The sequence below is a fragment of the Heteronotia binoei genome, chromosome 3 (genome assembly GCF_032191835.1).
Source record: "Heteronotia binoei isolate CCM8104 ecotype False Entrance Well chromosome 3, APGP_CSIRO_Hbin_v1, whole genome shotgun sequence".
Classification (NCBI taxonomy): domain Eukaryota; kingdom Metazoa; phylum Chordata; class Lepidosauria; order Squamata; family Gekkonidae; genus Heteronotia; species Heteronotia binoei.
In genome coordinates, this window is record NC_083225.1 from 158,533,916 (window position 1) to 158,548,618 (window position 14,703).

Sequence of the window (14,703 nt, forward strand, 5' to 3'; positions counted from 1 at the left end):
CTGTTTAAGGGGAAGAGGGGCACATGTGGGAATTGGATCAAGGCACCTGTGCTTACCTTTCTTCAGTATGTGTATTTTTTCTGCTTACAGTATCAGTTTGTTACATTACTTGAGGCCTGCTGCCTCTCTGTTTTTCTGTTCTACATGTTTAACCTTTCTGAGTAGGCATAATTAGGTTTCTTTGACAGACTGCTTTTATGGCTATGGAAGTTTCTAAACTGAAAAGACTTGGCAAGTACTTCCTGTAAGTCTGCAGTCAACTTTATGCCTCTCTAGGATTAGTGGAAATATCTGTCAAGCATGGTAGAATTCCATTGGTAATTGATTGTTTTAGGGTCCTCCATAAAGCTGGCCTGTGAAGTATCATGGAGGACCAAGGTCTGTTAACTCAGTTATTCTTTCCCCCTCCCCCTTCTTACTTTATTGCTTGCAAAGTAGTAGAGAGAAACGAAACTAACTTGAGAAAGAGTAATCAGTACCTTCCCATACAATCCTGTTAGGGAGTGTGACACATCTGGGGAAAGCAAGGACGGAGTCCTGATAACGCCATGAGAATGTAGACATTTATGATAGTTTATGTGTGAGAGCGCATCCCTAGCCCCCACCTTTTGGAATCCTTTTGAAGTATGCCTTAAAAGTATTGTATCAATGTATCTTTAGCATCACTCTCAAGAATCTGTTACACTGAAAGTATCGGTCTATCAATAAACGTAGTTTTGTATCAAACTTGACTCGTCATTGAAACCGCATGCTTGACAATACCCATTTAACAAAATCATGTCCTTCAGTTCCAGAGGGAAATGAATTTATGAACATTTTGTTGGTAACAATGCAAACTGCAACTAACATTTTGTTTTGACTGAAATACTTAAGCTGCTAGAATATACTATTTTTCTGCATATCTGAGATTCCTGAGAAATTAAATTATGTGAGCTTCTTCTTTAACAAGTCTAAATAAATCTTATGATGTAGCAATCCATTACTGAGAGAATTCCTTTCCTCAAATGGTTTAGACGATGAAGATTAGCTTCTTTTTACTTCAACCTAATCATGTTAACAAAATGCAGGCTTTTGCAAAAGCCTCTAAAGGGAAGAAACAAGATCAGATGATACAAGTACAAAAGTATTAAAATCTCAGTGTTCCAATAAATACACTTATACTATTTAATGACTATACTTTCATTAAAGTGTCCTTGACAGTGGCATTTCCAAAGACTATGACGAGCTGCTTTATGACATAATGTGCTAATTTAATCAAAACTGTTTCTATTGTTCCTGAAATGTCTAAAACTACAATGTCTATCTTCTTCCTGTGATCCCTCCCCTTTTCCTTCCTCTCCTACATACTTCCTTACTTCAGTGTATCTCGTAATGCCTCCTTCCTTCTTTCTTTAGTCTATATCCTTTTCACCTATCACTTACTACCACCTGTGAAACATGTGTTGAGAAAACCCTGACTTCACAACATGCAATTAATGTCTAAAGACAGAATAAATCACAGTAGGGCCTCTTTAGTGCAGTAAACACGAATGCCTAACTCATACCAAAGACTTCATAAGCATAGAAATCAGTGTTTTAGAATCTGGCTTTCATAAATCAACATATGAAGAAACCTAAGCTCATACCTTCATTCCCAATGGCTGTTCCAGAAACTTCAGCATTGGAAGATTTTAATTCTGCACCAGATGGCACAAGATAAGATCCATCTGTCTGTGTAGTTCCTTCTTCCTGATACACTGAAGTGTCTTTTAGGGAATAAACAAATTTTTTGGGTCGCCTTTTAAAACTGGAAAGCGAACTCATTGTTGCCAAGCCTGATTTCTTAAGTCCTTCACCATCACCAACAGCCGGTGTAAAAATACTGTCTCCAAGAGAGCCACAAGATATTTTAGAATTTTCTTTAGAGTATTTATGATGGCAATTGCTATGAGCTTCCAAGAATTCTGTAAAAGTTGTGTTTTCCATTAAGAAGGAAGCATTTTCTGAGTCATTTATGACAGAAGCCGGCTTAGTCTCACAACCTTTCACAAGGGTTTGGTTGTTTATCATTTCAATGGGCACTGGAGAATTTTTGGAACCTGTTGGTTTTTCTGGAGAATTAGCCTTCAATAATTTGTGGACATTTATTAGACTTGATGTGTTCAGTATGCGTGATTCTAAAGTACTAGTACAAGCACACTCTTTGGCAGTAGATGGTATGCGGTCTTCAGAATTTTTCTTGGCATATATATTAGAAGGTGAGCCACTATAACATGAAGACACTTTTTCCAGTTGTGTTATTTCAAGACCAGACAAGTCCAACTGAGACAATGCAGAGAGTGCAGAAGATGGCATTTCTTTTTCTACATATATGTTAATTTGATTGGTACAGTGGTTTTGTGTACTGTTACCTGGAATGATCATTCTGTGCAGATTATACTTTGAGGAATTTAACTCTGGTTCAAATTTTTCTGTATTGACATCTTTAGACTCCTCTTTTGCTGCATTATTTTCTTGAAGACCCTCATGTTTTGATTCATCAGAATAATTCTTTTTACTCCATTTGGCTGTTTTCATTTCTCTTTGGAAAGTTTTGCCACTTGTATGGCATATAGAAAAACTACTCTCAATTTCTCCTGCAGTGTCAGTTTTTTTATGCATCTTTTCATCTTCCAAACAATTTGGTGGCTTTTGGTTTAACTTTACACTTGACTTATTGGGAAGTTTGTCTATTCCAAAGCAGCCATCTAATAATTTTCCAAAATCTGTAAATAATTACAAAACCATCAAAATTAAATTTTATTTGTTAAACAACTATTAATTGATTGGCTGCTTGTCTGAATGCAAAAAATTCAATCAATAATTTAATTCATTAACTAATCAGACAGATAATTATGCTAACTACAAAAACTACTGTGGTGCAAAAATGATTAAACTGACGATCTTTTCATATTTCTAGAAATTAGCCTTCTATACAATTTTAGATTGTTGGCTAGGGGCTTTTAAATAATGTTAATAAGGAATTACAGAAACATTTTAGTTCAAGATCTACAAACAAGCAGAACATGTATGACACATCTTGAATTTTTATTAAGATATTTTTGGCAGGGAACTAATTGAATTGTCATACAAAGAATTGTAATAGGTGTATGCAAGTTCAAATAATCTTATATAATCACTGTGATTTACTATTCAAGTAGTAATATACAAAGGAGTTATAGCTATATAAATCTCACACAGTGCTTACTTGGGTTCTTGTCATCTTCTGAACACAAGTCTTCTATACCTGTTGTAGACAGTATGTTCACACTGCTTTTATCAGGACTTCTCCCATACTTGGATAAAAGACTTTGCATGATCTGAATCCAAAAAAGGGACAATTATACAAATTACATATGAGTTAAGAACACCGATTCTCACTGACCCTTCCTCCCATTCATGTGTTTTGTTTTAACTGCTTTATTTTTATTCTTGTTTTAATGTTTTGTTATTGTTCAGTGTCTTTTACTGTTCAGTAATTAAGTTGGAGTGGTGGCTTAAAAATGTTTAAATAGGTAAATAGATACAAATAAAGACAAACTGGTTACAAGCATATTTAATGCATAAGTAAATTTTTGGGCAAAAAAAAATCCCTATGAAATAACATTTGATCTTACAGTTTCAAGACCAAAAGTGGAAGACAACAGCTGGAAAGCTAGATTCTGGAAGATACTGTTTGATAGCCCTTTATTTAAGGCTTATGTAAACCATTTATATTTGATGCTACAAGTTTACAAGGCAGCTTACAAAAGATAATACACCTAACAAAATCCATAGAAAGGATTTTCTAAGAAAATGAAGTCATAGCAAAAAATTCACAATATTAAAGCTGTAAACAGCAGAAGCAGAAAAATCATTAGACACTAAAAACATGTGAAATAACAAACTAAGAAGCATCGACTAATGTCATAAGAACTAGGTGAAATTACCCAGAACCCACCTTCAGAGCAAATGAGAACAAATGTGTAGTGGTTAGTGCTGGACTAGAACACTGAAGACCTTGAAGGCTTATACAGACACACCTTTGCATAGGAACACATTATTAATTGGCAAGGTTGATTTCCCCTTCCCACTGCAGACCCTCTTCATGTCATTTCTCAGCGTTTCCTGTCACCAGGAGCAGCTTTTCAAGGAGATCACTGAGCTACAGAGGGAGGGGGAGGCAGGAATGATTCAACTTGCTGAGGGGAATTTAAGTCTGGATCAACCCACTACTTCTCAGTGTAACCTACCTCACTGGTTGGTAGCTGTGAGGACAAATTGGGAGTAATGAAGAACAATGTTGTAAGCTTCTTTGGGTCACCACTGGGGAGAAACACGGAGCATGACTATCTAAATAAATAAATTTGCATATTTCACCCTTTTAATTCTTTAAAATTACTCACCAAAGCAAGTCTTTCATTATGTTGTTTTTTCCCCGAAGCTGCCTTATCTCCTGTAGCTAAAATTCAAACAACATAAACCTTTTGTAATCATATTGCAAGTTGTATTAGAATTTATAGCTTTTAATATTCAGTTCAGTATTTCTATCAGATTTTTTATTATTATTCCGGCATAATCACATTGCCATCATTTACCTATCACTACTGTTGGGGAAAGTGTAGGGGGTGTAGCCAATGAACTTGTCCAAGACATTTCAGGATCTGCTTCTGCTCCCAAGCTTTCAGAAATGCATTTTGGTGTTTGAACCTAAAACATATCAGAGTAACAGTTTTTAAACTGAAAAATCTAAAATAGTTTTACTCAAATAGCTGAAATATTGAGAAAATTACCTGAAAAACTTTTGGCGTACAAAGCAAACTTCCATTTAACGCTGAAAAATATCAAGTCAGACAGTAAGTTTTTTGTCCTCTCCTAGGAATAACATATTATGAGAGTATTACAGCATATAATAAAAAAACACTGCATACCAGATTTATTGCCTAGAGGTGTTCCACATATATTTCTTAAAACAGCTGGGCTGACATAAAAATAAAGGGGAAAAAGTCACTAATGAAATACAGTGAAATGAAATTCTATCACAATTGGATCTTATATTAGCAACTACAAACAGGACTATTTTGTCTGCCATGGGCGCTGTAGGGATATGGGTACAGGACAAAGCACTGTTGTGATGGTGCAAATGAAAGCAGACTAATGAAATCAGGGTGCTAGAATGCTAAAAACAGGCAATTACCATGTACCTTGCAATGAGAAAGGTGTTTGAAGGGGGACTGATTACTTCATTTGATTGATCCAATCTTGTCCTTGTTGCAGGGGCTTCACTAACAGATCTGCCTGTAAAAAAGGTATATAACAACTCAAACACATTTTAAAAATGTTTGCATGTGCAAGAATTTCTACATTTGCTTTTATACAGATCTCAGTTTATTTATTTATTTATCTGGGATTTATATCCCGCCCTTCCCATCGAGTGGCTCAGGGCGGCTTACAACATATGTAAAACTAACATAAAAATAAGTTACACTATAAAATTAACATTTCATTAAATAATTAAAATCCAACGTTTGTTATAAATGTACATGTCGTTTATTTCGTTATTTCGTTTATATCCCACCTTTTTCTTCCACTGGGGATCCAAAGCAGCTCACATCATTCTTCCTTCCTCAGAATGAGGAAGCTCACATCATTTTTCATTCTCAAAGCAACCCTATGAGGTAGGTCATAGGAGGCAGAGCTTGCCATACATTGGCTAATACAGCTTACCTTCAGTCACACAGTGAAGGTCTTTGTGCTGTGGTGGCAATCACTGCCAAAGCAACATTTTAAAAAATCTGCACAGTCAATCAGCTCTCCAATGGTCAATCAGAAGTTTTGCTGGACAAAAGACCCACCTGACCCCAACCACTTCCTGGGTGCTAGGAAAGGTGGGCACCACAGCAGCCAGAACCACTGTGCTGGGGACCTCTGACTTAATTCTTCACTGCAATGGAGAGCTTGAATGGCAGGCTGCTCCTGTCTGCACCCCCTCCCCATCAGTGCCAGCTGAGGAGGACTATATGATTAGCTGAGTGCTGAAGGCATGGCTTTTTTTTTTAGTCTTTGTCAGTTGATCTTTGACAGAGTTGACTGGAGTCAGTGAGTCTGACAGAGTCAGACATGTTCACCTATGGAGTGTAGGGAAATAACTCCTTGCCTTAACTGTTTTCTATCTGTTCTGAGAAAGAATTCAGTAAACACATTATTTAGTGTGGTTTGAACACCTAAGCTGAAGTCTGTTTTATGCAGACCCCAGAACTGGGATTGATATTTTGGCAAGGGTGATTGGCTAGTATGCTGAAACTCCTATTCAGGCCAGAAGAAAAGGGTTATATTTTGTGAGAATTCCTGCCCAGTTACACTGGGATTTTTGTTCTGTTATATAGGGAACTGGGTTTAGAAGAAGAAGAAGAATTGCAGATTTATACCCCGCCCGTCTCTCTGAATTAGAGACTCAGAGCGGCTTGCAATCTCCTTTATCTTCTCCCCCCACAACAGACACCCTGTGAGGTGGGTGGGGCTGAGAAGGCTCTCACAGCAGCTGCCCTTTCAAGGACAACCTCTGCCAGAGCTATGGCTAACCCAAGGCCATTCCAGTAGGTGCAAGTGAAGAAGGGGGGAATCAAACCAGGTTCTCCCAGATAAGAGTCCACCCACTTAACCACTACACCAAACTGGCTCTCTAGACACCTTGGGATACTGAAATAAACTGTGGTTTCGAAAAGGGGGAGAGTTTAGGTACACAAATAAAGAGAAAAAAAGAAGGCAAAAACTTAACCCAAAAGAATTGAATCAAGAACCAAAACATTAATTGCGAACCAATATTGGGCCATTTACTAAAAACTATATATGAAACCTAAATATTATCAAAAATACACATTTTTAGGAGCTCAAGTGCAGCATAAAAATGCTATATATACAAAAGGGAACTATTGTGACCTGCTGCATTTTGGCCCAAGTAGGCCTTCTCTAGTGGTCAACAATGTCTGCATATAGAAGCTCAAGATACAATAGTAAATACATCATACAAAAACAATATACAAGTTGATACAGGACCAAAAAAGTTTTTTTTTTAAAAAAAAATCAAAAATGGATTACACAAGGCAAAAAGAATGTTTTTGAGGCCTCCTTGAGTCTGGCCTTGTATCTTAGCCAATTGCATACATGCTGAGTAATGTTTCTTAATGAATGCCTTCTGGTTGTGGTACAGAAAGTACAAGTGCAGACTACTGATCATAGCCAACATCTCATAGATAGTATGCAGTGCTAGACCACTGAAGAAGGCCTAGTTGGGCCAAAAGACATTGGGTCACAATAGTTCTCTTTTGTATACATTGTATTTTTATGCTGTAATGAGGCTACAATTGGGGCCATAAATGTTTGCAATCATTAGACAATAAATGCATGCATTTTTGATAATATTTAGGCTTCATATATAGTTTTTAGTAATTGGCCCTATATTGGTTTGCAACTAATGTTTTTGGTTTTTGACACAAATAAAGAGCCATCTCCAGGAAACCTGAAGAATCATAGGAAACTATATGAAGAAACATTGTAACTATAACTAAAATACTCAGTCAAATGCCTTTCACAAGATCCCAGAATACATGAAAAAAGCTTCAACAACAGTATTTTGATATAAACAGTATAACTGTATAAACTGTATTAACAACAATTTTTATCTCAGCATTTCCAGTTCCCAACTACATCTATAAATTTCCTATCTGTTAAACAAAATTATTCTTTCTGTTTGAGTGTTATACCATCTCAAGTGCCATTTGAAAAGGGCAAAACAAGAGTGCTCCTGCTTATCCCATCAAGTTCCTGGCCTGGGTTGAAAGAAAAATCAGATCTTCGTCACAGCGTGGGACATACAGACTTTTTTAAAAATACCAAATCCATACTTGGGGGTGCTCAGTTACAGTTGGGAACTAATTTTTTACAGGAAAACCTGCGTGATATGAAGTGCCAACGGGCCTGTCATAGATGTCTTATGCTATCTGACTGAATTGTTTTCTTTATTTTTGTAATCTGCTTTGATTCTCAGTGAGAAAGCCAGGTCATAAACCAGTTAAATACACTCATGGTCTCCAACTCAATAGAGATGAGATATATCCAAGCAAATACACAGAATTTGCTGCCATACTGAGTTCCAAACAAGGAACAATTCCAACCATAAGAACATGAATACAGCCTGCTGAATGAGATTAGTGGTCCATCTAGTCCAAAAAACTATTTTGTACACCAGCCAACCAGTTTGCCCGGAGAACCAAACATGGTATAGAGACCAAGGCTTCCCTGATGCTGCCTTCTTGCAGTAGTATTCAAAAGTCTGCCATTTCTGTATATAGAGTTTTCCTTTGATCATCATGACAAGTTGCCATTTGATGGAATTTTCATCCATGAAACTGCTTGTGGACACCAACTAGGTCCACTGACACTGAATTCTACAGTTTATTATTGAGTACATAATTGTTTAGGGGGGGTGGGCTCCCTTCCGGTGTCCTGCCCCCCCCCCCCGGGAAAGTGCATGCGCAATACATCGCCTCTCCTTTCCCGGTGTAGTGAACGCTGTGTGGGCACTGTCTGGCTATGCCTGGCAGATGGTCACTGCAATGGCCTCTCCTACATTACTGCATCCGTGGCAACACCTTCTCGCTGGTCCCCCCCGTTTTCACAGAGTTTGCCACGTCATGGTGCGACCGAATGTCTGGCGGTATAACCGGATGGGCAGGCTGGGCTCACCAACCTCGCCAGCCAAGAGAAGGAAAACTCTAACAACAAGCCCGGGCAGACAGAGCTCGTTAATGTAACATCTACCACCTGGAGGACTCGCTGCCGGCGTCCCGGCTTACTGGGCCATGGCAGATGACCCCATGGTGAAAGGGTGGAGCCAGTACTGCGCACACTGCGCTTCACTTAAAAATTCCTCTGCGCAGGCCTGAAGGGTATCCACATCCACAACCCACAACATACCAAGTCCTGCAGCGATAGGCAAGGGGCGAAACGGCAGGTGGAAGATGCCACTGGAAGCCGCAGTCCCGATCCTGCATGTAGGCGGTTCAGGGTATTGGTCGCCTGATGCTGACCCGGAGACGAAAGCATTTTTCGGCAGCACCCTGAACGACCAAGCAGCCTTATTTAGGGACAGCACTGCTTGCTCCATATAGAGAGGGGCCTAGAAAAGGTGGCCTAAACAAAGCTCGTCTCCTCCCCCCCCCCCCGCAGTTGGCTAGCCGCGGTCAACAGGCATCCTTACTTGCGGTCGAAAAATAACAACAAAGAAAAGGCATGCACCTGCCTCACAAAGACTAAAGCTTGCGTGTTGGAACATCAGAACCATGCTTGACACAGTAGACAGTGGTCGCCCCGAATGACGCTCTGCTCTAGTTGCCCACGAACTTCTCAGGTTGAATATCAACATAGCAGCTCTTCAGTGAGGTCCGTTTCCCTGAGGAAGGTAGTCTTCAAGAACATGGTGCTGGCTATACCCTCTACTGGTTGGGTAAGTCAAAGGCTGAGAGTCGCCTTTCTGGCGTTGGCTTCATGGTCAGGAATTCTATTGCCTCTAAACTCGAAAACCTGCCAACAGGTCACTCAGATCGCATCATGTCTATGCACCTCCCTCTTCAAAACAAGCAGCATACAACACTCTTCAGTGTGTATGCCCCAACCCTTCAGGCAGATTCTGCAGAAAAGAATAAGTTCTATGCTGATCTACGCAACCTCGTATGGAAGACCCCTACAGAGGACAAGGTAATCATTCTTGGTGACTTCAATGCCAGAGTAGGTAAAGACTCGGAAGCCTGGAAAGGAGTACTTGGCAAACACGGCATTGGTAACTGCAATGATAACGGGCACCTCCTGCTAGAATTCTGTACGGAGCATCAGCTCACCATTACCAACACTATCTTCCAGCAGAAGAACAGTTTAAAGACAACCTGGATGCACCCACGGTCCAAGCATAGGCACCTTATTGACTACATTCTGGTGCGCCAGAGAGACCTTCGAGATGCCTTACACACCCGAGTAATGCCCAGTGTAGAATGTCATACAGATCATCGTCTTGTACGCTGCAATCTCCGTCTTCACTTTAAATCTACACCCAGGAGAGGCGGTATCCCCCGGAGGAAGTTTCAGGTTGGCAGCCTTCAGTCAGCCGAAGTTAGAGCTGCCTTCCAGGCAAAACTCCAGACAAGAATTGAGGACCCCAGTTGCCTCACAGATCCTTCTCCAGAAGCACTCTGGGAACACCTAAAAACTACCATCCTGTTGACCTCTGAAGAAGTCCTCGGGTTCTCCACAAGGAAGAACAAGGACTGGTTTGACAAGAACAATCAAGAGATCCAAGAATTACTGGCGAAAAAGAGATCTGCCTACCAAGCACATCTTGCTCAGCCCTCCTGTCCCGGGAAAAAAGCAACCTTTCGCGCTGTATGTAGCAACCTCCAGCGCAAGCTTCGAGACATTCAGAACGAGTGGTGGACCAAGCTTGCAGAGAGAACCCAGCTGTGTGCAGACACTGGTGATTTAAGAGGGTTCTACGAAGCCCTGGAGACAGTATATGGTCCATCATATCAGGCTCAGAGTCCCTTGCGTAGTGCAGACGGCCAAGTACTCCTCACAGACAAGGCATCCATACTGAACTAGTGGTCGGAGTATTTTCAGGTTCTCTTCAGTGCCAATCATGTAGTTCAAGATTCAGCAATTCACCTCACCCCACTTCAACCAGTGAAAACAGAGTTGGATGAGATCCCCACCCTAGAAAAGACTGTTAAAGCCATCAAACAACTGAAAAGTGGCAAGGCAGTGGGAGTTGATGGAATCCCACCAGAGATCTGGAAGCATGGGGGCATAGTACTACATAGCACACTTCACAAAGTACTTGTCACCTGCTGGGAACAAGGCAAACTACCACAGGACTTTCGCAATGCAATCATCATTACTCTACATAAGAACAAAGGGGAAAAGTCAGATTGCTCCAACTACCGGGGAATAACCCTGCTCTCCATCGCAGGCAAAATCCTTGCTAGAATACTCCTGAACAGACTGGTGCCCACCATTGCAGAAGAACTCCTCCCAGAGAGCCAGTGTGGCTTCAGAGTTAACAGGAGCACCACCGACATGGTATTTGTTCTCAGGCAGCTCCAAGAGAAATGCAGGGAACAGAACAAGGGTCTATATGTGACTTTTGTCGACCTTACCAAAGCTTTTGATACCGTTAGCAGGAACGGCCTGTGGCAAATCTTGGAACGTTTAGGATGTCCCCCAAGGTTCCTCAGTATGGTCATCCAGCTACATGAAGACCAGCGAGGCCAAGTTAGACACTGCAACGATCTCTCGGAGCCCTTCCCAATAGGCACAGGTGTAAAGCAAGGCTGTGTTCTTGCGCCAACTCTTTACGATCTTCTTTAGCATGATGCTTCAAAGAGCCGCAGTAGATTTAGATGATGATGATGGTGTCTACATCCGCTATCGCCCCGATGGCAGCCTGTTCAACCTGAGGCGACTAAAGGCCCACTCCAAGACAATGGAAAAACTTATCCGAGAGCTACTGTTTGCTGATGATGCTGCACTTGTCTCCCACTCGGTATCAGCTCTGCAGCATATGACGTCCTGCTTTGCAGAGGCTGCCAAGCTATTCGGCCTAGAAGTTAGTCTGAAGAAGACAGAAGTTCTCGACCAGCCTGCACCCCAGGAAGATTATCACCCTCCTTGCATCACTGTGGGTGAATCAGTTTTGAAGACAGTCCAGCAGTTCAGCTACCTGGGGTGCATCATCTCCTCAGACGCCAAGATCAACAAGGAGATTGACAATAGACTGGCAAAGGCAAACCGTGCATTTGGCCGACTGCATAAAAGAGTGTGGAGCAACAAGCATCTGAAAAAAGGCATAAAGATCAATGTTTACAAAGCGGTTGTGATGACAACCCTCATCTACGGCTCCGAATCGTGGGTTTTATACCGTCATCACCTGCGACTCCTTGAGCGCTTTCAGCAGCGCTGCCTTCACACCATCCTCAACATCCACTGGAGTGACTTTGTGACCAACACTGAAGTCCTCAAGCAGGCGGAGGTTACAAGCATCGAGGCATTGCTGTTGAAGACGCAGCTGCGCTGGGCATATCTCCAGGATGGAAAACCACCGCCTTTCCAAGATTGCCCTGTATGGCGAACTTTCCACTGGCCATCGAAATAGAGGGGCACCAAAGAAGAGGTACAAGGACTCCTTGAAGAAATCCCTTGGTACCTGTTGCATTAACCATCACCAGTGGTCTGACCTAGCCTCAGATCGCAAAGTATGGAGGCACACCATCCACCAGGCTGTCTCTTCCTTTGAGAACGCACGCATAGCTGGTCTTGAGGACAAAAGGAGATTGAGGAAGAATCATACTGCTACAGCACCAACCCCAAATCAGACTTTTCCCTGAAGCCACTGTGGCCGGACCTGCCTGTCCCGCATTGGTCTTGTCAGCCACCAGCGAGCCTGCAGCAGACGTGGACTACTGCACCTTTCTTAAATCTTCGTTCGCGAAGTCAAGCCGATAGAGAGAGACATAATTGTTTCCTGGTTTTTTGTACTGAAACTGTTTTCCAACAACTTAAGTGGATGGCCCCTAGTTCTAATATTACGGGAAAAGGAGAGGGAAAAAAACTTTATCCATTGTCTCCACCCAACCATAATTTTATAAGTCCCTATCACGTTCGGGTCTTAGTTTGCTTTCTTCTAGACTGAACAATCCCAGACTCTCCAGCCTTTCTTCATAGGAAAGGTGCTCTAATTCATTAAACAGCTTGATTGCCGTCTTCTGTACTTTTTCCAGCTCTGCAATGTCCTTTTTGAGATAAAATAACCGGAACTGCAAGCAGTATTCCAGATGACACCACAACATAGCTCTATACAAGGGCATTAAACTGTGTGCAGTTTATAACCTAGTAGATGACGACACTATGGGTTGGATCCAAAGCAACATAAGTGGAAATGTGCCCACACAACAGGGCTTTCCCACCTCTCCTGCATTCCATGGATTTCTCTCATTGAAACCCATTGCTCCTTAGGGTTGGAGGTCCCTTACAAACTGTAAGGGATTTGGTGTGGACTGTGGATGCTCTAACTCAACAAGGTAAGCTGAAGAAGCTGCAGATTCTCCCTCTGTTTGCAGAAGATATCTATGTCAAAGCCAATTTATGTTTTCCTTAACAAATATATCTTGTTGCAATATATTCTTAAGACTCTGTACTTCGAAATGTTATGTGTGAAACTTCTCACCTGCTTCTGTTTTGCTCTGATCCATTTCTTTCACTGGAGAACCAAACAGTGATGAGATTTTACTCTGTTCTGTAAAAATCACTGGCGTTGAAGATAACTGGCTATTTGTAAACAGCTTCTTCTTCGGCATCTTAAAAGTGTGTTGATCCAGGCAGCTAGCTTTATATTCAGCATCTTCTAATATTTTGCAGTCATAAGGTGGAACTTCTGAACTCAGCTCTTCAAACCAGTTGCGACTTATTGGCCCTAAGTCTAAAAAAAGTGACATATTCAGGATTTTCCAAGATAGAAAACAACATCCTTAAGCCCCACATTATCAAAATGAATGAAACGTTTTTCCAAAACAGCAAGCCAAACCATGCCCTAGAGCAGGGCACCTTTCCAGCACCTTTGGAATTCCAGAATAGTGTCATAGCGGGTACAACTACAAAATGGCTGCTGCAGGAAGCAAATCCAGCCACAGAGGAAGCCCCAATGCAGGGAGAAGAAGGGTAATTTTAAAAAATGCACTGGGAAAAAAGATGAGAAAGAACAATAAAACCAGCATTGCAGTAGCAGCTCCTGCTGAAACAATGCTGTTTTAATTTGCACACCGAATCGGTCTCCAATGGCCAATCATTAGTCCTGCTGTGTAAAAGCCCCACCTGGCCCCACTCACTTTCTAAAAACAGCAGGAGCCATGAGGGGGATCTTTGTCCTAGATTCAATCAAGAGAAAATATATAGCATGGAGAAGACAAGCAGGCAAAATTGGAGATGAACAAATTTGGAGATTCAGACACCCAGCTGAATTCTGTGCAATAAGCAAGTTCTATAGAACTCTTTTGTGTAGTGTCTACAATATATAGCAGTTAAGAGAAGTAGACTGTAGGACATTTATTTCCATATTTGGCGTAGAGAACACTTAAGTATAGATTGCAGTCCATTATTAGAAGATTATACTAAACCAAGAGCACACTCTGGTGTCTTCATTCTGGATTTTCTTGGATCATATTGGATATTTAGAAATCAACTACATGGTTTGAAGGACATTTTCCTGAATGAATTGATTGTTTGGCTGGATATTCAGTTCAAGGTTAATGATGGACTTCAGTGTAAATGAATGAATTATTGTAAGACATATACAATTTGTTAATCCGAAGGATATATTGTTTGTATTGACTAAGTGCAAGATATTACCATAATTTTGAAGTCTGAGCCCCTATGGGAGAATGGGCGAAATATAAATAAACAAATAATAATGATGATGACGACGACAATTGCAAATATATGAATTTTTAGTTATAATCCTGGAGTAGTGTATTGGCACAGTTCCATTGGTCTTTTTATGTACTTAGCTGTTAAACGACCAGCTGAACCATACTAAAAACTTAAATGCCATCATCCAAACTTCCTGCTATATACTTTGATAACTTTGATAACTTTTCATTAGTACTT

The 14,703-nt window shown here is 40.9% G+C and overlaps 1 protein-coding gene across 1 annotated transcript in view; it reads right to left on the bottom strand.

Moving 5' to 3' along the window:
* Positions 1 to 14,703, bottom strand: part of BRCA2 (BRCA2 DNA repair associated) — a 39,666-nt gene that overhangs the window by 22,008 nt on the left and 2,955 nt on the right. The window contains exons 3-10 of the mRNA XM_060235304.1: positions 13,268 to 13,519; positions 5,202 to 5,295; positions 4,929 to 4,978; positions 4,791 to 4,831; positions 4,596 to 4,707; positions 4,404 to 4,459; positions 3,227 to 3,338; positions 1,626 to 2,744 (exon numbers count right to left, since the gene is read on the bottom strand). Coding sequence (XP_060091287.1) covers positions 1,626 to 2,744; positions 3,227 to 3,338; positions 4,404 to 4,459; positions 4,596 to 4,707; positions 4,791 to 4,831; positions 4,929 to 4,978; positions 5,202 to 5,295; positions 13,268 to 13,519 — 1,836 coding nt within the window. The remainder of the gene's footprint in view (positions 1 to 1,625; positions 2,745 to 3,226; positions 3,339 to 4,403; positions 4,460 to 4,595; positions 4,708 to 4,790; positions 4,832 to 4,928; positions 4,979 to 5,201; positions 5,296 to 13,267; positions 13,520 to 14,703) is intronic.